The sequence below is a fragment of the Gracilinanus agilis genome, chromosome 4, assembly GCF_016433145.1.
Source record: "Gracilinanus agilis isolate LMUSP501 chromosome 4, AgileGrace, whole genome shotgun sequence".
Lineage (NCBI taxonomy): Eukaryota > Metazoa > Chordata > Mammalia > Didelphimorphia > Didelphidae > Gracilinanus > Gracilinanus agilis.
In genome coordinates, this window is record NC_058133.1 from 256685997 (window position 1) to 256710387 (window position 24391).

A 24391-nucleotide genomic window follows, 5' to 3' on the forward strand; every position below is an offset into this window, starting at 1 on the left:
TAATAGACTCCAGGCCTCTGGCCTCTGACTCTCAGCTGAGGGTTAATTAGATCTACCTGGATTAATTAGAGGATTGTAGTAATTTACCTACTGTGTTAGATTCTTATTTCCTTATTTCTTCTCTCTCTTCTCAATTGTAAATAAACTTCCATAAAAGTCAATTTTGACTTGAGATTATTCTTAATTGAGGATTGATAATTGTTCAATCCTCTGGTGATCATCTTTTAATATATTTGACCAAAAACCTCTTTTCCCCCCCTTACACTTCCAATTGACTTTAAGGATACTCCTTTTCTTGAACCCAGATTTTGCTTTGTTCCTCAAGGTCCATCAAAGAAATGAGATTGGGTTTTTCCCTATAGAGAATGTTGAAAGCTAACCCTTTGCCAAATATTTTCCTGCCCAGATTGCAGAATGGATTGCCCTCACTTGAGTTTGTAAATCTGGTAAGTCTGCTACTGTTTATATTGATTCCCACCCTGCCTTTGGAGTTGTTTATGATCATGGTTATCTACGGAAACCTTACATCTATCTACAGAAGAGACTACCTTCCATCAAGGGGAATCTAGATGAAATCTGATGTAAACACACTTGATGTAAACACACTAGTATATGTTTTATAATAGGCTACAAAATGAACTCGTGTTAAGTGGGCCTCTCATCAAACTCTGCCTGATAGAGCTAACTTCTGAAGATGACTCAGTAGACTCCTCAGCCAAGATTGCAGCCTCCTTGCCAACTCCAATTGTGCAATTGTTACTTCCTCTCCCCCTTTACAGGTCTCCATGAGAAGCTCTTGATTTTTTATGAGATCTGGCCTCAGGAATGGGAAAGGAGGCTCAGAGCCTGGTAGGATGCCTTTGGCATCCAGATCATCTGTTGCAATTCTCCATATTGATTGACCACAGGGTCATCCTTGCTCACCTGACAGTCAGCTTACTTTTGGGTAAAGAGAGGGTGCTTGTAGCTGCTAAATCGATCAATAACCTCATAATTTTCCTCAATTCCTTGATTATATAGCCACTCCTGTTCCCTCTAGGCACATAATGTTGGAAAGACAACCAAACAAATAAAACAGCATACTTTCCCCCATGGGTACCATTCGTTACCATTCTAATGTCTAATTGTAACTATGAATATATTTTTGTTCTTGTATATAGATTTTTCTGGATGGGTTGAAGTTTATCCTATTATTATAGTAGATTTTGTGATTATTACAAAAAGATTATTGTGAGTCTTTTACCCTATGATTTGGGATACTGCTGTACATCCGTAGTAATAAAAAGACTCATTTCACAACAGGCAATAAAGAAAGTCTGTAATAATATCCAAATTCAATTAGGCTTTTAACTATGGTTAACATTTTCAATCGGTTGGAAGAACAGAGACATAATGTTATCGTGAGAAGTGAGCTGGCCAAGCTCCAAGTGAGGTAGGAGAGAAGGGAGGGAGACAATTTGAATCATATAACTTTAGAAAACTTTAGTGGAAATTTGTTATTACATGTAATTTATAATAAATAAATTAAAATAATAATAAAAAAAAGAAAAGTGAACTGGCCGAGTTCCAGGAGGGGAGAAGGGAAGAAAGGAGGGAGCCAATTTGGATCATATAACTTCAGAAAACTTATGTGGAAATTTGTTATTACATGTAATTAGCAATAAAATAATTAATAAAAGAAAAGTGAGCTGGCCAACACGTGTGATGAAACTGGGTTAAAATAAACAGAAACCTAACTTCTTGACCTTATAAGCATGAGAATCTACTTCAAATTGTAAAACTGGTCTTCTCTCTCATGGCAAGACCCATGATAAAACCCCCAAACTTATGCTGTCTGATGCAAATCTCCATTTGACCAATAATGTTATGTTAAATTTTCAGGCGTCAATAACATGTTTGGAAGTCTTCCATTGACAGGTCCTGGAGGATTGGCTGAAGGCTCCAGATGAGCCATATCGCTCCCTGGAGCCTGGTAAGTAAGTCCACTAAAGTCCCGCAAAGAAAAACCATCTGGAAACTGGATGGAAAGGACCCTTCTGCTGACTACCCATACAGCTGTTAAGAATCAAAATCCTCAACATTGGGGGCAGCTACAGTGCAGGCAAAAATTAGAAATTGGAGACATTGTTATAGTAAAAGATGAGATCTATCAGACTGGCTTAAGAAGACAAAGTGTCCTTTTGTTTTGTTCAGTTGTGTCCGACTCTTTGTGACCCCATTTGGAGTTTTCTTGGCAGAGATACTAGAGTGGTTTGCCATTTCCTTCTCTGACTCATTTTACAGATGAGAAAACTGAGGCAAACAGGGTTAAGTAACTTGCCCAGGATCACACAGCAAGCAAGTGTCTGAGGTCAATATTTGAACTCAAGATTCTGCTTACTCTAGGCTTGATTATTCTATCTTATACACCACCTACCTGCCTCAGTATCCCAACTGGGTGAAAATTATTGATGAAACCTGCTCTTAGAACACTCAGCATATTGTTATCTACAGCAGCTAAGTGCAATGGATAGAACATGGGGCCAGGAGTTCAAAGGAAGACTTGAGTTCAAATCCAATGTCAGACACTTACTATGTGACCTTGGTTAAGTCATTTAACTTCTGTTTGATTCAGTACAATGCCTAACACATAGTAGGTGTAATATAAATGCTTATTCCATTCTCCCACAGACAAAGGTAATATTACCTGTTGGCCAGCAAAACCATTATTATTATTAGTTTTCAAATGATCTTTAATTGAGCTAATCTGATCACACTCTGATTTGTAAATCTTAATAACCCTTTGGCTGAAATCTGAAAAAATAAATAATTAGAAATTCAAGTAAATATTTTATTGTTTGTTTATATATATAAAACATTTCCCCTGAGGGCTGCATCCCAAAGTTTAGGCATATTGTCTTGCTATAATTTTATTTGATGAAATCATCAATAAATGTTATGTTTGGGGGCAGCTGGGTGGCTCAGTGGATTCTCTCAGTGGATTCTCTCAGTGGAGAGTCAGGTCCAGAGTTGGGAGGTCCTGGGTTCAAATATGACCTCAGACACTTTCTAACTGTGTGATCCTGAACAAGTCACTTAACCCCCATTGCCTAGCCCTTACCACTCTTCTGCCTTGGAGCCAATACACAATATTGACTCCAAGATGGAAGGTAGGGGTTTAAAAAAAAATAATAAATGTTATGTTTTAACATTTATATTTTTCTGTATTTGTTTATAAGGCATATATATGAAGCTATCTGGTAGGTTTACATGTGGCTTTAAGTATAATGTAGTCTTCTGTTTATCACTTTAAGAGTATCTCTTTTTACTGTTGCCTTGTCTGAGACATTGATTGCTCTCCCCTCTTTTTTGGAGTAGTTCTGAGGCATAATTAAATTTTCTCTAGCTCTTTCTGTTTTAATGTGTAAATCTTTAAGTTTCAAGTGTCTCTTACAAACAACATATAATTATATTCTGATTTATAATTTATTTTGAGTACCTTTTTCGTTGTTTGTATGAATTTGTCCCATTCATGATTATGTTTATGATTGTTAATTGTGTATTTTCTTCCTCCCATCTTTAAGTATTTCCCCCACTCTTGCTCTTTACAAGTGTCACAAAACTTCTGAAAAGACTGGATGTCTTGAAAGGGGGCCCAAGTTGATAAAGACCCTGGGAGCTAGCTGTACTTCTTCCAAGGCCCAAGTGAGAGAAAGCTAGGTGATACACAGAACAGAGTGCCAGACATACAGTTAGAAAGACTTGAGTTTGAATCCTGACACAGACATTTGCTAGCTGTGTGACCCAAGGCAAGCCATTTAACATGGGGATCAGAATAAATACCTGCCTTGTAGCATTTGGCCCATCAAAGGTACTTAATCATCCTTGTTTGCTTCCTTCCTTTTGAGGGATTGGAATTAGAGGGTAGAATTTTTTGCTACAATAGAAATTTTGAAATCTGTAGAAAAGGAGAGAGAGAAAAAGACTGACAGAGAGGAGAGGAGTGGAGAGAAGAGGAGAGAGAGGAGAAAGAAGGAGAGGAGAAAAGATGTGAGGAGAGGAAAAGAGAGGAGAGAAGAGGAGAAACAGAGAGATAGACAGAGAAAGGAGAGTGAGACAGAGATAAACCAGGAGAGGAGAGAGAAAGAGAAGAAAAGAGGAGAGAGAGAGACAGAGAAGAGAAGAGATAGAAAGGAGAGAGAGAGAAGATATGTCTAAGAGGACTGATTCTAAGATTCATTCATAATGGCTTATAGCCTTTTCCTTTCTTTGACTTACAGATTGGCTTATTAAGGGAAGTCAGCACTGAGTGAAAAAATTATGGAGGTTTGGAAAAAGTTCTAGAACAATGGTGAATCATTTCACTCTTTTTTTCTCTCCTTTTACTGCTACTTGTGATAGGCAACAGGGTTTGTTCTTAAGGGTTTCTTTGCTATTTTAAATTGCACTTGCTGGTTATTTGCATTTTAAACCACAGTTTGCTAGATAAAAAAATAAGGTAAGTTTAACAGTATCCTAGGTGTGAGTTTTTTGGTATAAGGAGTATGATGAGAGGAGGAGAAGAGATACTCAATTATACCATATTTATCTGGCTAAAAGGCCACTCTTCTGACTTGGTAATCAACAAATTATTGGAGGGCTAATAGCATTTTATAAATTTTATTTAAAATCCTTCTTTTTAAGCTTTTTTACTTTTGAAGAGTTGAGACCTTAGTACAAATCTAGCCTCAGACACTTACTAGCTAACTTTGTATTCTAGGTAAGTCACTTGACCTCTATTTGCTTCCATTTCCTCAACTATAAAATGAGAGTAATAATAGCATCTACCTCTTAGGGCTGTTGTGAAGATGAAATGGGATATTTATAAAAGGCTTAGTATAGTCCTTAGCACATAGAAGGTACTGTATAAATGCCTCTTTTCTTTTTTCCCCTATTCCTCCTTCCTGGAAGAAATAGAACAGCCAAGGAGTCTAGCAAAAAAAAAAAAAAAAAAAGCAGAAAGGAGTTTGGCAACTTTGAGTCAAGCAGTATCAAAAGACAACCAGTAGCAACCATGAGACCAAGACCAGCATTGATCAGGGCACATCTACCAGCAAGCATAAATAGTTAAAAGATATTTTTTCTTTATTTAATTTGTTATATATATACACACGCACACACATATGTGTGTGTATAGGTTTGTATGTATATATACAGAACTTATATGTATATATACACACACAAATATAGAGAGGTAATTTGCTGTAATGTTTTTTTTGGTGAATTGCATTTCTTAATTCTGAAGGTCATTTGTTCATATCTTTTGATGGCTGTAAATAGTTTTGGCCAGTAGCCATCTTGTGCCAACTGTAGCAAGAGGGAGTTCAGATTTTAGAATGCCCAAAGTTGGCATGAGACACTGGAAGCTGGTTGGAGCATCCCTATAAGTAGGAGACCACCCCAAGGCAAAGGGACTCAGCTGTGAGTTAGGTGGGTGGAAGAGTAGAAAGGGAAAAGCTCTCCAATTGAACCCAGAAGCTTCACCAGATACTTGTGGCAGCTGATTCACTTTAGAGTCAGTTACTTGGGTTTATTATCTTCATATCCTGCTATCAGCAGTAAATTACCATCACCAACAAGATTAATCAACAATATCATCAAGAAATCCATCACAGAAGATCAATAGTTATTCTACACTCAGTCAAAGTCAACTTTATATCTAACAACTTGAACTAGGCCTGGGTTGCCAAGTCAGTCAATGTGGCAGAATTCCACTTGTGGCTTTCCCTCTGGGAACTGCCTGAAGATTTATTAAGTAGTTTTGCTATTAGTCCAGTTTAACCTTAAACCTTTTTCCTATCCCATCTTCCCTCAATCCTTAAACCATCTTTTAATTGTTCCTATTATTAACAATTAAATTAGTTATTTGATATTCAAGATTTGTTTACTGACCTGGTTCATCAACTTCCAGAAGATTTTAACAGTGAAGGGTGTCAGTTGAAGTGGTTCCCTGACTGGGAAGGATTTCACAGACCAAATACCGACTCTGGTCTGTGATTAATCCATAATCAATTTAAGATCATTTGGTTTTACTCACAGTCAGATCAACACAACTAGCTTTTATCAAGAAGACATTGAGTTGTATACCATCAAGAAAATAGAGATCATAACTTATTGTCAGTTGAGAACCCTCAGCATTTGCTTACTGACCCATAGTGGGGATTAGCGCTGTCCAGAAACACTGAGTAGCCTATGATTTCTAATCCCTACCTGGCTTAGCTATTAGGAAATGATTCTTGGTCTCATTTTTGTATCATTTTCCTATAGTAGGTTTTATTCTTAGTTTTTTTGGTTAAACAATTTTTCCTATTCTAGTGTCTCTTGATTTTGTTTGTATAAATACTTTTTAATTTTATGTCATTCAAGTGATCTACTTTATCTTTTAAGAATACCTCTGTCCAAACTCAGAAGCAAATCATTTGCTTTATCACTTGTTTATACAGAATGTGGGGTTTTGGTTTTTAAAAGATTACTCTATTATAAAAATGAATAATATGGAAATAGGTATTGAGTGATAATACATGTATAACCCAGTGGAATTGCTTGTCAGCTCTGGCAGGGGAGGCAAAAGGGGAAGAAAAGAACATGAATAGTGTAACCATGGAAAAAAAATTAAATTAAAAAAAGAAAGAATACTTCTATCCTTTGGTTTAGAATTCTCCTACTTATAATTGTGAAAGGCACCTCCTTTCATTCTCCTGATCTCACTCTATTTAGTGTGGGTGTTTTATATATAATTTGAATCCAGGACCTCCTATCATTAGACCTGGTTCTCAATCCACTGAGCCACCTAGGTGCCCTGGGGTATTATATTTTTTAAATATAATGTTATTTTTATTTTTAGATTGAATATCTATTCAGGACTGTCATTATTGTGGAAATGTGTAAGTGCCAAGCTAAACATATCCTGCCAAAAATATGACCAGTTTTCCTAGTAGTTTTTGTTAAATATGGAGGGTCATGGTTTTAACAGTAGAAACGACTAACATCAACTTTCAATTTTACTGCTAAAGTGGTGTTAGTAGATTCATAAGGAAGAACTGAACCAGCTCATTTCTGCAAATGAGAAAAGAAGTAGACCTGTGAGCCTGGAGGAAAATGTAGAAGGCAACAACAATGGGCCTATAATAGAAGACCTGAAGTGTTTTGTTGGGGAGAGAGGTTCTTTCTAGTATTGGGGGTCTGAGTAAAAATGAGCTGGTTTTGGAAAAATTATAATGATTGGTATCCAGTTTCAAGTAGCATGCTTTCCACGCAAGTCTGCTGTTCTCAACAAAGGCCTGGTACAACCACATAAATAGCTCAAGATGAAATCCTGGTTCATGGCATGGGCAAGTTCTTGTGTTTTTTGTACATTTCTGAAAGTTTATGGGAAACTTGACAGAAGCAGGTTGTTGGCCTCGGCCATGGATGGAAAAGGGGTGTTTGATAATTTCCATTCCCATAATGGTAATTTAAAAAAAAAAAAACGAAAACAACTTTACCTTCCACCTTAGAATCAATACTGTATATTGGTTCCAAGGTAGAAGAGTGGTAAGAGCTAGGCAAATGGGGTTAAGTGACTTGCCCAGGGTCACACAGCTAGGAAGTGTCTGAGGCTTAATTTGAATCCAGGATCTCCAGTCTCTAGGCTTGGCTTTCAATCCAATGAGCCACCTAGTTGTCTCTATGATGGCAGTTTTCTAGGTTGATGTTAACTTTTCCATTTTTACCTGTACCTTAGCCAAGTTTCCCAAGTATCATGAAGTTTCCTGCACAACATCTCAGGCTCTTCATTATATTTTGGATTTACTTTGTGAGAATGAAAGCCAGAAGTAATGCTGTTGCATTCTAGTTCTGCCTTGTCTTCCATAAATGCACTGATTTTGATGTTTCCTATTTTGTTTGCAATAGAAAATTCCATATTGTTGAGAGTCTCTCAATCAATATTGTGCCAATTTGCAGCACTGTCCTTAATTTTTCTTGCAGTGACAGATAAGACAGTTCTTTTTATCCAGGATGGGAGTTCTTCACATCTGTGACTTTATCACCCAAGACCTAGCCTGTCGAAGGCTAAAGGATGATATAAACTACTTGAGAGGGAACAGAAGCCTGAGGACTAACTGCTGAGATGTTCAGTTAGAATGTTATGAAGGAAAGAAGAAAGAGACCACATACTACACCCCATGTGCCCGCCTCCCAGTAAAGGGCACCCTGGCTGGACAGACAGACGGATGCATGCCCACCATCCCTCCCTCCATGGTTCAGCTCTGGCTAGAAAGGTAACACTTGGGAGGAGCATGGAATGGGAGCAGCTGCTCTCTTTAGTGATTCCTGTGAGATTTTACTGGCTTAGCTGTTGTTTTTTTTTTTTTTTTTTAGGGGGGGCACTGGTACATGAATGCTTGGAAATGATGGTGGGCCCTTACATGTTAGTCTGAATGTAAACTGTGATGAGAGAGGAGGCTCTTAAAGGTGACTTTCTTTAGTCCTACCCTGGAGGCCAGCTGGGCAGCCAGAAGTGTTGTTGGAATCCCACAGGATTTTAGTGCTCAGGATGGAGGCAGCCCTCACCAGGGACTCCCCTCTAACAGGTGTGTTGGGACATCTGAGGGTGAGCACTTTTACCTTTGGGGCAGCAATAGTGAAGGGAGAGACCTGCTTGTACCACCCCTGCCTTGTGGGGCCACAGAACAGTGCCAGAACTTACTGGGTACTCACCACAGGCAGGGGATTGGCTTCACTCTGGTTTTGACTCCTTAGGTGTGTAGCCAGGTTTCAGTTTACTAAGAGCCAAGAAAACTGTACAACCTTACCTCAGAGGGGTACAGGATGCTGGGCCTGGGACTGCCCTGGGGCTGGGGCAATCTTCATCCATTGGCCAGTTTATCTGGGTCCAGTCTTACAGGGAGATTAATTTATTTTTATAAATGCCTCTTTGGGAAAGAAATCCCCCTATAGGACACTGGCAATGCCGGCTCTGCTCCTGCAAATGGAACTCTCTGATCTGGAAATAAAGTTTTTCTTTCAAAAAACATGCTACCTCTACATGCAAGTCCTTTTCTGATTCTACAGCTGCTAGTATTATCCCCTCCAAGGTAACTTGTCATTTGTTCTGCATATATCTTGAATTTTCTGATTCATAAGCTAGTTATCTGCTGTTAAGCTCCTTAAGGACAGGGACTGTTTCTGTTTTGTTGTTGTTGTTGTTGTTTGTATCCCCAGTTCTTGAAGCAGTGCTTCAGCAAAACAGTAAGATCTAATGAATGTTTATTGGTTGATAAAGTTGACTCTGAGACATACAGTACTTCATAATGGTTTTTTGAATTGAACACATTGACTTGAGCTATAACAATATCGGAAAGGCAGCTTGCTGTACACCACGCCAGGAATATATATATGTATATCTATCTACCTATCGCCCTTTTCATTTATGTCTCCCAGGGATGGCAGAAAATCAAGAGGGTTGGGATCAGTTTTGAATGTAAAGAGGGGATTGAAACATTTAGAAAGGGAGGAAGAAACAAGCCAAGGAGTACAGAGAAGGATATGATCAGAGATCTTTAGACTCTCCACAGCCTTCTCTAGGCTTCAAAGAAAATGAAATCAAGGAAAGTTTTAAAGGTGCCTCCAAAGAGAAATCTACACTTCCCGACAGACTCTGCGCCATGAAACAGCAACTGAAGGCTATACTTCCGGATAGACTGCGCAAAGCAACAGCAAGACTGTCTAGCTGCAAGGAGCCCACGGAATTGCCCCCTGTGGAAACAATTTAAGGAGCCAGGAGGTGAGTGAAGGGCACTAGTGGAGTTAGATAAAGCTGGATCTTACAAGGAAAAAAGTTTCTCTTCTGCCTTTAGCCGAGTCAAAGTGGGTTCCTTACTTCTTTCTTCTCTCACCTCGCAGCTTTGTTGTGTGGATTATATTTAATCATATCTGTCTTGCGCCCGCCACAAACTAGATGCTTCCCTTCACCACTGATTGGAGACCAACCTTTGCGCTCGCATGCTTTCTTTTCTTCACCCAAGGCCCTTTAGTTCGAGCTCTCTAGTTTTTTTGCCAAACTTTTCTATTAATACCAATTTAGTTCAATTTAGTTTTTCCGGTTCTCGCAGAAAATTATGCAAGAACTCCGCTAGTGGGCGGGAATGGGGAGGGGCACCAGGCGGAGCCGCGCAAGTCTAGTTAACGGGTTTGGAGGTTTTTAGAAGTAGCCGCTACAGCTGAGCGTCACATTTGCTGGAGCGCTCCTTTGGTGTAGTTTGCGGTTAGTTTGGGGAACGCGATGAGACCTATGGCCCCAAAATATTTCGTCCTTTGCGGCATCCTGCTCTGTGTTGGAGCGGCCTCGACTGTTCAGGTTTTCCGATGTGGTGAGTACGGGGAGATGGAGATATAAGATGAACTTCTAGAACTTTCAGAACTCTAGTAGCTAGTCTAAATGGAAAAAATGGATGGACAGATTCCCCGGCATGGGGACCTGAAGGAAAGAACACCGGGTCTGGAATGGGGCCCGGAGATCTGGAGTAGGGAGTTAGATCCAGCCCTAAGCATGAATAGTAGGAATTCTGGAACCTAAGACGATTGGGGGCTGGGAGACAGGTAAAGAAGGGAAAGGAAGTTGAGCGGCAAGTGTAGACTTAAAAGGACTGGGTTAGTGGCAGTGATTTGTCTATTGTGTTGGGCTTTTTTTTTTTTTTTTAACCATAAAACGAGCTCCTTATATTTATATATAGTTAAGTGGTTTTCTTTCCGTTTCATTCATCTCTCTGTTGATTTTTCAGGATTTCTAGTTTGGTGTTTAATTGGGGAATTTTTTAATTTCTTCTCGTTTTTTTAAGTTGCACGCCGAATTCATTAATTTGATCTTTCTCTGTTTTATTGATGTAAACATATAGAGATAGAAATTTTGCAGTCGATCCAATGGCCTTTTCTCAATCTTCATTGTCCACTGCTCTGCAGCCTTGAACTCTGATTATCACTCTCTCCTCCTTGGTATTTTTTGTAGGTTTTTCTGGCAGTACCCTCTTTTGTTTCTCCCTCCTGCCTTTTAGTCGACTCCTCTTCAATCTGTCACACTTTTTGTGTACCACCGGGTTCTGTCCTGAGCTCTCTTCTCCCTTCTCGGTGATCTCATTTGCTTCAGTAGATATGTTTGGAAGTGGGGAGGGAGAAGGCAGCTGCGGAATAACTAAACTTTTTGAAGAAGGACCCCAGAGATTCAAAGGTACCAGCCGAAGGGATCTGACCAGGAAGGCTGGTTGTAGATGATTTTTGCAGAGGAAGGGTTTGAAATTAGAAATATGCCGTATCCTTCTCCCGAACCTGTGGGTCCAGGTGTGTGAGATAGCACCCTCTCTTGAAGATCTACTGACTTTAGGAGCGAACTACTGTAGCTCTATAAGTTCCAGAAGCCAAAACCGTTTGAGAGGAAAAGATCTAGGGAAAGGGACGGGATGGTATCCTCCGAGGAGGTTTTGGAAGTTTCCCACTACTCTGGCAAGTGAGAGCTCAGAGTAAGTAGAGGTGACGGGCGACGCCAGGTGACTAGGTTTGGGAAATGCCCTGCCCTGTCTCCCTTATCCTGGTGGTGGTGGTGGTGGTGGGGGGGGGGGGGAAGCTCACTTGATCCTTCTCTCCCTGCTGTTAGCCAAAATTTCTTCTGCCCCTTGTAGACTAAGCTTAAAATGGCTGTCTACTATTCATGCCTCCACTTTCTCTCCTCATACTCTTTCTTAACCCTTTATAACCAGGCTTTCCGACCTTATTATTCTGCTGAGAAACTTTTCTCTTACCACTGAATAATGATGTCCTCGCTGCCAGATCCAGGGACCTTTTCTCAATCTTCATTCTCCTCTGTCCTGCACCCTTGAATTCTGATGATCACCCTCTCCTCCTTGATAGTCCCTTCTCTCTAGACTTTTCTGGAAGCTCCCTCTCCTGTTTCTCCTCCTACCTATCAGAGGGCTCCTCTTCCGTCTGTCATTTCCTTCCCGTTCCACCAGGTTCTGTCCTGGGCTCTTTCTCCCTTGGGGATCTTACTAGCTCCAACATCTATGCCGATCTCTGGTGTCACATCACCAACTTTAAGATGTCTCAAACTGTATGCCAAGCAGACATCTTTAATTCAACATGTTCAAAACTGAACTCGTTATCTTCCCCCCCTCCTGCTTCCTTCCTTCCTTCCTTCCTTCCTTCCTTCATTCCTTCCCTCCTTCCCTCTCTCCCTCCCTCCTTCCCTCTCTCCCTCCTTCCGACCTTCCCACCTTCCTTTCTTCCTTCCCTCCCTCCCTACCTCCCTTCCCTCCTTCCTTCATTCCTTCTTCTCATTTTCTTTCTTTTTTTTTGGAGAGGGGCATTGGTATGAAAAAAATATTTAAAGTCCTTCCTATAATCAGATATTTATACCTAGAATTTGTTTGTTCGATTTGAACAGTTTATATTGAAGAGAGAAAAAAAAGCAGCTCTTTTGTTCCTTGTGTTGGTTTGGGCCCCATAATCTTCACTACATCATTAGCAATATTTAATGTTCTAGAAACAGGTCAAGCAGTTTTTTTAGTTGGGAACTGCTTTTTTTTGATGAGAAGTTTATTTTTTATTTTTCAAATTTTTTCCGAGTTTATATGATTAATGTTCTCTCCCTCCCCCTCTCAAAGTTGACAGGCAATTCTCCTGGGTTATACATATATTATCACTCAAAACCCATTTCCTTATTATTCATTCTTGTAATAGAGTAATCTTTTAAATTCAAAACCTCAAGTCATATACCCAATATAAACAAGTGATAAATCAAATGTTTTTCTTCTGTGTTTCTACTTCCACAGTTCTTTCTCTGGATGTGAATAGCATTTTTTCTCATAAGTCCCTCAGGATTGTCCCCTAGTAGCAAAGTTGTGGGTTTTTTTTTTTTTTTTTTTTTTTTTTTTTTTTTTTTTACGTTTAATCTTGATGAGGGGTTTGAAATCAAACTCTGTGTACCATACATAACGATCATGGAGATTGTGTCTTCCCCCACCCCCCTCAACATGATCATCATTGTCCTCTTCCCCCAGCATTCTCTTTCAATCAGTGTAGCTCACATGAGACATCAACAGTATTGGATTGAGAACAGGGATGCAGGAAATTGGGCAGAATAAAAATCAAGACTGTCCATCAAGGCCAACAATGATAAGTTTATTTCCAAGTCATTCTGTTTACTTAAAGTTTGCACTACAGATGCTGAGTGTATGCTTTAGTTATATATATATATATATATTTTTTTAGTAGTTTTAAATCTCATGTCTCACAACCAAGGGAAAGGAAGAGAACCATTTATTTAGTGTTGTTCACTAACATGGGAAATGTTGTGAAAATTAGGGAAAATCATCATCGTCATACGTGGTGCTGTGACTTTTTACAAATCCCACCAGAAGCCACCATTTCTTTGTGCATGTTCATGTTGCAATTAGGTTTCTGATATACTGTGTAGGCAAGTGTGCTGCTTTTGAATACTTAAAGAAATGATATTATAAATAAGCCTCTTAGTTGTGCTTTTCCCCCCTTTTTTATACATAATCTTAGCATGACAGGACAATAAAAAGAACATGCATAAGCACAGGCAATGATACGAGGGATGATCTGGTTTTCTGTTCTGGGTATTGAAGATAAAATAGGACAAGCACTTATTGGATGATTAAGCCTCAGTTAAGTTCCACTATGGTGAACAACAAATAAAACAATAAACATGAATTTAATAAGAGGGAAAAATAGATGGACTACCTGCCTCAAGTCCAATCTATCCTCCATCCAGGCACCAAAATAATTTTCCTAAAGAGCAGATCATGTCACCTCCCTACTCTAGTGTAAACTCCAGTGGTCCCTATTTGTCTCCGGAATCAAATATAAAATTCACCATTTGGCATTCAAAGCAACTCATGATCTAGTCCCCTTTTGGGCCATCTTACACTTTACTCCCTGCCATGTATGGTTCTATCCAGTGACAATGACCTCCTTGCTATTCCAGGAATAAGACTTGCCATCTATCAGCTCCAGACATTTTCTCTGACTATCCCTAATGCCTGGAATGGCTTCCTTCAATTCGCAACTAAATTTTCCCAAACACTCTTTTTTTAAAAAAATTTTTATTGATTAATTGAGAACATTTTTCCATGGTTACATGATTCATGTTCTTTCCCTTCCCTCCTCACACCCCCTCCCATAGCCGACATGCAATTCCACTGGGTTTTACATGTGTCATTGATCAAGACCTATTTCCATATTATTGATAATTGCACTAGGGTGATTGCTTAGAGTCTACATCCCAATCATATTCCCATCAAACCATGATCAAGCAGTTGTTTTTCTTCTGTTTTTCTACTCCCACAGTTCTTTCTCTGGATGTGGATAGTTTTCTTTCTCATAAGTCCCTCAGAATTGTCCTGGATCATTGCATTGTTGCTAGTAGAGAAGTCCATTATGATGGATTGTGCCACCATGTATCAGTCTCTGTATAATGTTCTTCTGATTCAGTTCCTTTCATTCTGCATCAATTCCTGGAGGTGGAAGGTTAGGGTTTTAAAAAAATCCCTTAGGGAGCAGCTAGGGAGCTCAGTGGATTGAGAGCCAGGCTTAGAGGTGGGAGGTCCTAGGTTCAAATCCGGCCTCCGACACTTCCTGGCTGTGTGACTATGGGCAAGTCATTTAACTCCCATTGCCTAGCCCTTACCACTCATCTACCTTGGAACCAATATGTAGTCCAATGCTTTGGAGGTTGGAACCAGAGCATTTATTTACTAATTATTGTTCCTCTCTTCCTCAGATTTTTGCACACTTAGTTACAACTTAACTTTCAGCTATTCTGACTGGAATAAGCGCTCCTCATATTTGATCCTTGGCTTCTTAAACAACAACAAATTCCTGACCTATGATAGCAAGAGTCGAAATGTGGATTCGAAGTCATGTGGAAAAGTAAATATCCAGAATCTCAAAGAAGAAGAGAAGGAGCTCAGAAAAGTCATTTCGTATATAGCTCCCAGAAATGGTGAGAATGGAGGTGAGTATGAAAGCCAGGCTGTTTAGAGACAGAATGGAAACATCTCCCATTCTTCCCCCACCCTTTGCCTTTTTGTGAATTGGGATGGGGCAGCTATTGTGAGGTTTAGAACCAAATGCACTATAGTAACTTGTTGGGGTTGGGATCAGGGTCTCATTCTCTCCAGGTCACTTATGGCTGCGAACTCCAAATCAATGGTGATGCCAGGGGCTTCTGGGACTACTTCTATGACGGACAGAAATTCCTCAGTTTCTCCCTAGAGGACTGGAGTTGGATAGGCACCAGTCCAGAGGCTCAGAAAGCCAAGGAAATCTTAGAGAAGAACCAGTCCCAAAAGAAGATCAAGGCCTATATTCTGGGGGACTGCCCTGCTGAGCTTAAGAAATGCCTGCAATATCAGGAATGCCTGAAGAAGACAGGTATTGAACTTCTGGAGCCAGGCCTCCCCTCTCACATCTCCCAAGAGCTTCCCTCATTTTGCCTCTGGTTCTCTGTCTGAGCTGGAAAAGTGACACAGATTAGTGTTCTGACTTAAAGCAGCCTTTTCTGTTTCAGGGACAGAGATACCTGACCAATATCTGCCTAAACCGACAACATCCGGAAGCACACGGATCAGCATCAGCAGAGGGGTTACTGGAAGGATTATCATCTTCATCTTCACCATAATTCTTTTGGTTTTAGGTATGGGGAATTATTAGATGGGGCAGGGAAATATGACACCGAAGCCAGGCAAAATTATTCTAGTCCAGTGATTCCCAAAGTGGGCGCTACCGCCCCCTGGTGGGTGCTGCAGCCATCTAGTGAGGTGGTGATGGCCACAGGTGCATTTATCTTTCCTATTAATTGCCATTAAAAATGTTTAAAAAATTAATTTCCAGGGGGCTAAGTAATATTTTTTCTGGAAAGGGGGCTGTAGGCCAAAAAAGTTTGGGAACCACTGTTCTAGACCCTTACTTTATAAAACCTCCTTGGACCATCTCTTTCCGACTCTTGTCCTCTCTTTTCTTTGGGAAGAGTATAAAAATCCAATGTCCAGCGTTTACTATTCTAAACACCATTTCCTTTTTCCCTTGGCCATATTTCTTTGGTAAATCAATCCTTAAGGGGATTAATCTCCTTTTTTAGTCATTCACATCCAGAATGTGAAATCCTCCTAAGAAGAACTTAAGACAATTATGGTTTTTTTCAGGTGAATTATCAAGGGGTCTTGGAGGTGACTTTTTGGTGGAAGTGAAGGCATGAAACAATTCATTTACCTTCCATCTTAGAATCTATGTATTGGTTCTAAGGCAGAAGAAGAGTGGTGTGGGCTAAGCAATTGGGGTTATGTTTTTATTTGCTCAGGGTCACACAGCTAGGAAGTGTCTGAGGCTAGATATGAACCCAGTTCCTGTTGTCTGCAGGCCTGGATAGAGATCAAAACTGGAAGACATAACTAAGTATATAATATATAGGGATAAGAGTAAAACACTATAATAAAAACAGTTAAAATTTTTTTCAAAAAAATTTCACAATTAAATTTAATTAATACTGACATAGTATATAAATTAAAGTTTTAACTTACAAAAAATTTAAATTTATTATTACATCAGTTAACACAGCTTAAATCTAAAGCAAAGCACTGAAAATGCTTAGATGGACTATACTATAGTTCCATAAACAAGAGGTTTGGTCCTAGCCTTACTGTTAATTTTAATTAGTCCTACACATGCAAGTTTCTGCTGTCCGGTGAGAATGCCCTCAAAACTATCAACAATGGGACAAGAGGAGCTGCTATCAGACACATTATTAGTAGCCCGCAACACCTTGCTCAGCTACCCCCCACAGGATACAGCAGTGACTAACATTAAACTATAAATGAAAGTTTGACTAAATCATAATTACTTAGGGTTGGTAAATTTTGTGCCAGCCACCACGGTCATACAGTTAAACCAAATTAATAGAATTTCAACATAAAGTGTATTTAAGCTACATATTAAAATAAAGTCAATACTTAAATAAACTGTAACGTGCTCTAGTCAATACTAAAATAAGCAATTTAGTATCCACCGAGCCACCCAGCTGTCCCAGGTCTATATTTTTAATATTAATATATTAAGAGTTTCTCCATGGCAGTGGTACACAGAATACTACTGCCTCTGAAACACCTACCTTCCTTCCTTCCTTCCTACCTTCCTTCCTTCCTTCCTTCCTTCCTTCCTTCCTTCCTTCCTTCCTATCTCTCTTTCTTTTTCTCTCTTTCTCTCCCCCCCCTCCCTCCCTCCCTCCCTCCCTCATCTCTGTCCCTCTCTCATCTTTGTATTAGTATTAGTTCCAAGGCCAAAGAGCAGTAAAAGCTAGGCAATGAGGTTAACTCATTTGCCCAGGGTCACACACCTAGAAGTGTCTGAGTATAGATTTGAACTTAGTACTTCCTGTTTCTAGGCATGGTTTATCCATTGAGCCACCTAGCTGCCCCAGAGATTGTTTCAATCATTAATAATAGGAACATAGCAAATACTTAAATACTTATTATTGATTGGAATTAGAACATGTCTGACTATCCTTTTATTCAGGATTATACAAATGGTAGATCAGGGAAATACTTTATATGTAATTTATGTAGATTTTAGCAAAAATTTTTATGATTATATCTATATTTATATAGTACTTTAAGATTTGCAAAGTGCTTTACACATATTATCTCAACATCATAACAACCCTAGGAGGCAGGTGCCATTTCCCCCAATTTACAGGTGAATAAACTGAAGCAGATAAATTATGTGACTTGGCTCAGGTCACCCAGCAGGGTTTCAGCTTAGGTTTTCTAGCCTCCAGGTCCAGTCAGTACTCCGTTCCCTGTGCTACCTAGCTGCTGATTGATAAGGTGAAAGGTGTGAATGTGAAATCCCCTACCCCTCTTCATGATTATTTGAGTATTAGCAGCTTTCTTGACTGTCTTGACTGTTAAAACAGTGATTCTAGCATAGTTAAACAATGTTAGTGTAAGTTAAATGACTGTTAGTATAAGAACTTGAATATTAGATTTTAAGTCTTTTCAGTATCATTATTACAAGAATAATCCTAAAATAGATACCAGTTACCACCCATATTGCCATTTTGCATTCAAGTACACTCCCTTTTTGGCTGATTTAGGATGATTTTTTTTTCTCTATCATACTACTCTTTTTGCTGATGTTGATGTTTTACTACCTATGCTTGATGTATGCTTGTTCTGGTCTCACTTGATATTTCTGTCACACATGGCACTTGGAGCATAAGCTTTTGAGTATATAAGGAGACCACTCACAAGGTTTGGGGTCTTTGGTCTTGACAAGAGTCAGTATTATTGTGAGACTGGCCCTCTCTCAATAAACCTATTTCTTATGCAAAAAAAGCCTTTGACAAAATACAACACCCATTCCTATTAAAAACACTAGAAAGTATAGGAATAGAAGGGCCTTTCCTCGAAATAATAAACAATATTTATTTAAAACCATCAGCAAGCATCATTTGCAATGGAGACAAGTTAGAAGCCTTCCCAGTAAGATCAGGAATGAAGCAAAGATACCTATTATCACCTCTATTATTTAATATTGCATTAGAAATGCTAGTGGTAGCAATTAGAGAAGAAAAAGAAATTGAAGGGATGAAAGTAGGCAATGAGGAAACTAAACTATCATTCTTTGCAGATGATATGATAGTCTACTTAGAGAATCCTAGAAAATCAACTAAAAAGCTAGTGGAATAATTAATAACTTTAGCAAAGTTGCAAGATACAAAATAAACCCACATAAAATCATCAGTATCTCTATATATTTCCAACAAAAGTCAGCAGCAAGAGTTAGAAAGAGGGGCAGCTGGGTGGCTCAGTGGATTGAGAACCAGGCCCAAAGATGGGAGGTCCTCGGTTCAAATATGACCTCAGACACTTCATAGCTGTGTGACTCTGGAAAAGTCATTTAACCCAATTTGCCTAGCCCTTACCACTCTTGTACCTTGGAACCAATAAACAGTTGATTCTAAGACAGAAGGTAAGGGTTTGTTTTTGTTTTTTTAAACAGTTAGAAAGAAAAACTCCATTTAATAAACCTATTTCTTTTTGGCTTGGAGACTTTGTTTTATTTTGTGGTGTCTCTGCTAATAAATTTTCTCCACAAAGGAGAGCTATAAGCTAGATGTTAATACAGTTTGATGGATTTGGAACTTGTTGAATGGCTGACCCCAAAGAATAATTGCTCAATGCCAAATTGGTAGAAAATCTCCAGTAAAGTGCTCCAGGGCTCTGTGCTTGGTTTTGTGCTCCTGCACATTTTTGTCAGTGCCTAGAATATAGGCATAGATGGAATGCCTTTCAAATTTACAAGAAATAACAAAGCTGGCAAGTTTAGCTAATATAGCTAGATACTGAGCCTAAAGCATTGGTCTGAATCTAGTAAGACAAATTTCAATAAGAACATATATAAATTCTTACATTTAGATTTTAAAAACTCAAGTTTACAAAGATCATATAGTAGGGGTATGGAAAAACAGAAGTCGATATGAAAAAGATCTGAGGGTATTTGTGAATAATAATAAGCCCAACAGGAGTGAGCAATATGATGTGGGAGCCAAAAATACAATATTTCTGAAGAAATGTATAAATTATAGGAATAAGGAGGAATGGGTCCTGTTGTTCTCAACCCTGCTCAGACCACATATGGAATATCAAGTTCTGTTTTAAATGCCATCATTTACTATGAATAAGTCGGAGACGGCTCAGAGGAGGGCAACCAGCATTGTGGAGTGACTTGATTCCATGCCATTCGTAGATCAGCTGAAGGAAATATGGGATGGTGAGCTGGAAAAAGACAAGGCTCAGAGGTGGGGGAAAGATTGTCTTCACTTCTTTGAAGAGATGTCATGTGGAAGAGAGATTAGATATGTTCTGAATATCCCCAGAGAGGAGATCCAGGAGCAGTTGGGATAAATTGCAAAGAGGCTAATATAGGTTTAATGTTAGGAGGGGAAATGAACTGACCCAGAGTAGATGTTTCGGCAGGAAATGGGATCACCCTTTATGCAAAAATATTATAGTGTGGGCTTCTTTTCAGGTATGGATTGGACTAGATACAGGATTAATACAAATCAACCAAACAACTACAAAATGGCCACTAAGTTCCTTTACAACAGTCAAATTTTATGATTCTGTGAAATGATCGACAATGTAATTTTTCTAAGAAATTTGGTTTCTCTACAGAAGGAAGCTTTTGAAGATCTTTGAGCATGGAAGACATCAAGAATGATGAACTCACGCTTGAGTAGAAATATGTGAAGGTCTTTTCCAACAGATCAGCCTCTCTTCCTAATGAAATGATAATGAAAATTCCAAAGAGCCATTCAAACAAGAGCCCGCCATGACAACATTTCATCTGAAATGGAGAACTGAGCCAGTCTGTTTTTAATGGTTTTAGTCATTTTCCATCATCTCACTAATCATGACTGTGTGGAGTGGAATTGGGGTGGGGGGGTAGGGGGGAGAAGCTTGTTCTCCCATGGATCACCCTAATGAGCAGATGGGAGATTTGGCAGATCTCCTGTGGCTTTATTCAGGGGTGGGGGTGAGGCAAAAGGGGGCATAGAGAGAGGGAACACTTTCTGGAAAGACCTCTCAGAAGCAGTGGCTATTGATGCTCATATTCACTCAGAATTTATAGGGATTTAACACAATATCTGATGAGACCCCTGAATTAGATTATTTAGTTTCCAGTTAAATTTAAATCTGCCTTTCCACAAGCCCTTGTTGATTATGATTTTTATTGTGTTATTGTCTGAAAATTGCATTTATTATTTCTTCTTTCCTACATTTGTTTGCAATGTTTTTAAGTTCATGGTCAATCTTTGTATATGTGCCATGTGCTGCTAAAAAGAAGTTATAGTCCTTTTTATCCCTATTTATTTTTCTCCGGATAACAGTTAGCTCTAATTTTTCTAACATTTCATTCACTTCTCTTATTTCTTTCTTATTTATTTTTTGGTTTGTTAAGAGAGTTTTAATTAATTTATTAATTTTTTCTATATTTTAATATTTCTATATTGTATTATATATTTTCTAATATTTCTATTTAAGAGGCAAAGGAATAATAAGATTTCTTAGTAAAAGGCCCCCTATTATGCAGGTTGTCAATTGATGACAGTTAGAAAGGTATGGCTGATTATGGTTAGTTAGTTGCAGACAGTTGGAAGGGGCTTTTTTTCTTTTTCTTTTTTTTTACAGATTAAAATATATCATTCTTTAATTTATTTTCTCTGGGAATTTTCTTTTGTGTAAGCAGTACTTGTTTTACAAAATGATGAACAGGGAAATATGTATTATATGATAATATAGGTGTCATGTTCAAACCTGACTTCTCAAGGAAAAGGGAGGAATACAGGGCCAAAAAAATTTTTAAATACATTTTATTAGTTTCTTATTGAAAAGGAGTGTTTTATTTATTTATTTTTTAGGTATTTTGTTTTTTAGAAAAATTTTCCAAGGTTACATGATTCAGGTTTTTACTTTCTCCCCCCCCCCCCAAATATTCAACCCGCATTTCCACTGGTTTCTTCATGTGTCATCAATCAAGACCTATTTCCATATTATTGATAGTTGCACATTGGTGTGGTCATTTTTGGTCTACATCCCTAGTCATGTCCGCATCCACCCATGTGTTCAAGCGTTTGTTTTTCTTCTGTGTTTCTACTCCTGTAGTTCTTCCTCTGAATGTGGGTATCGTTCTTTTCCATAAATCCCTCAGAATTGTCCTGGGTCATTGCATTGTTACTAGTACAGACGTCCATTACCTTCAACTTTACCACAGTGTATCAGCCTTTGTGTACAATGTTCTTCTGGCTCTGCTCCTTTCATTCTGCATCAATTCCTGGAGGTCTTTCCAGTTCACATGGAATTCCTCCAGTTTGTTATTCCTTTGAGTACAATAGTATTCCATCACCAGCATATACCACAATTTGTTCAGCCATTCCCCAATTGAAGGACATACCCTCATTTTCCAGTTTTTTGCCACCACAAAAAGCACAGCTATAAATATTTTTGTACAAGTCTGTTTATCTATGATCTCTTTGGGGTACAAACCCAGCAATGCTATGGCTGGATCGAAGGGCAGGTGGTCTTTTAGAGCTCTTTGGGCATAGTTCCAAATTGCCATCCAGAATGGTTAGATCAGTTCACAACTCCACCAGCTATGCATTAATGTCCCAATTTTGCCAAATCTGGAAGGGGCTTTTTTCTCTGGGTCTCCTGGAGAGAGGGTATGTAGCTTGCCCTCTCGTTGGAGACAGAGAAACTGAATTAAGATCTTAACAGCCTTATTGATTATTGATAAACTTGGGTGGCTAGGTAGATAGATAGTGGGTATATTATTAGATAGGCAGAGTAGGATAGTAGGCAAGGGCTTCAGCCTAGCAAAAGACACTGCCCTCGAAGGCAGCTAGATTTAGGGTTTTATAGAGAAAACTTTAGTCAGGATTGGGATCTTGGGTGTAGTTATAAGGTATTGTAAAATTACTTTCTCCCTGCCTTCTTAGCCCAATGAGAACTTTGTAGACTCTAATAGGAACCCCAGACATCAACAGAGTATCAGCTGGTGAACCCTGTGGATTACAAATACCTTCTCTTTCTCACCATCTGTGTGTGACATAATGTTTTTGTATATTATATTTCTTTATCTTGTTCTATCCTCCTTAAGTTTGCAATTTCTCAGTTAGGTCAAAAGCCTATTCGTATCCTTTGACCATTTATTATTTGGAGAATGACTTGTATTCTTATACATTTGATTCCATTTTCTATATATTTGAGAAATGAGGCCCTCATAAGACACTTGCTATAAAAAAAAATTTTCCCAGTTTTTTCCCTTCTAATCTTGGTTATATTGGTTTTATTTGTGCAAAACCTTTTAAATTTAATATAGTCAAAGTTATTTATTTTACATCTTGTAATGCTTTCTGTCTTGTTTGATTATAAATTCTTCCTTTATTCATAGGACTGACTGGTAAACTATTTTGTGTTCCTCTAATTGCTTATGACACAAACCTTTATTTCTAAATCATGTATCCATTTTGATTTTATCTTGGTGTATAACATGAGGTGTTGGTCTATGCCTAATTTCTACCGTATTGTTTTCTAGTTTTCCCAGCTGTTTTTGTTAAATAGTGAGTTCTTCCAAAGGCTTGGATCTTTGGATTTGTCCAACACAGTTAGGAAGTGACTAAAGTCAGATTTGAACTCAGCTCTTTCTAACTCCAAGTCTGGTACTCTATGCATTTCACCTCCAGGCCTGGAATCAGGAATTACTTGCTGTGGGACACTGGGCAAATCACTTAACTCTGTTTGCTTCAGTTTCTTCATCTCTAAAAAAACTGGAAAAGAAAATGGGCCAGGATCTTTGTCAAGAACACCCCAAATGGAATCTGGAAGAGTTGGAACTGATGTGACTAAACAACAACAATAACAAACAGTCCTAATTCTTTATCAGTATTATATTGTAAATCTACCTGCCAAACCTCATTTTCCCTTCATTCCCTTGTTCCTATGTTCAAGTTGATTTGAATGTAAGCAGTGGATAGGAATGCAGAGAAAAAGAGATGAAATGATAGAATTCAATTAAATAAATCAACATTTTAATTTTTTTTCGTTTCTTTAATTTTTATTTTGAATATTTTCCCATAGTTACATGTTTCATGTTCTTTCCCTCTCCCCCAAACCTCCCTAACCCCACTTAGCCAACGCACAATTCCACTGGGTTTTACATGTATCTTTGATCAAGACCTAATTCCATATTATTGATAGTTGGATTAGAATTATCCTTTAGTGTCTTCATCCCCAATAATATCCCCATCAGCCCATGTGTTCAAGTAGTTGTTTTTCTTCTGTGTTTCTCCTCCCACAGTTCTTTCTCTGAATGTGGCTAGTTTTCTTTCTCATAAGACCCTCAGCCTTGCTCTGGATTCTTGCATTGCTGCTAGTAGAGAAGTCCATTATGTTCGATTGTACCACAGTGTATCAGTCTCTGTGTACAATGTTCTCCTGGATCTGCTCCTTTCACTCTGCATCAGTTCTTGGAGGTCATTCCAGTTCACATGGAATTCCTCCAGTTCTTTATTCCTTTGATCACAATAGTATTCATCACCAACAGATACAATTTGTTCAGCCATTCCCCAATCAAAGGACATTCTCTCATTTTCCAATTTTTTGCCACCACAAAGAGCATGGCTATAAGTATTTTTGTATAAGTCTTTTTCCTTATCTCTTTAGGGTATAAACCAAGCAGTGCTATGGCTGGATCAAAAGACAGATAGTCTTTTAAAGCCCTTTGAGCATAGTTCCAAATTGCCAGCCAGAATGGTTGG

General features: G+C 38.7%; 1 protein-coding gene and 1 pseudogene across 1 annotated transcript; one reads left to right on the forward strand and one right to left on the reverse strand.

Moving 5' to 3' along the window:
• Positions 1-7230: 7230 nt before the first annotated feature.
• LOC123246352 lies at positions 7231-8875 on the reverse strand (annotated as a pseudogene).
• A 1407-nt stretch (positions 8876-10282) lies between these two features.
• On the forward strand, positions 10283-16270 carry LOC123246353 (MHC class I-like protein MILL1). Its single transcript, XM_044675260.1, has 5 exons — positions 10283-10370; positions 14795-15028; positions 15178-15447; positions 15584-15709; positions 16218-16270. Exons 1-5 carry the CDS (start codon positions 10283-10285, stop codon positions 16268-16270), a joined length of 771 nt encoding a protein of 256 aa, XP_044531195.1.
• Positions 16271-24391: the final 8121 nt, after the last annotated feature.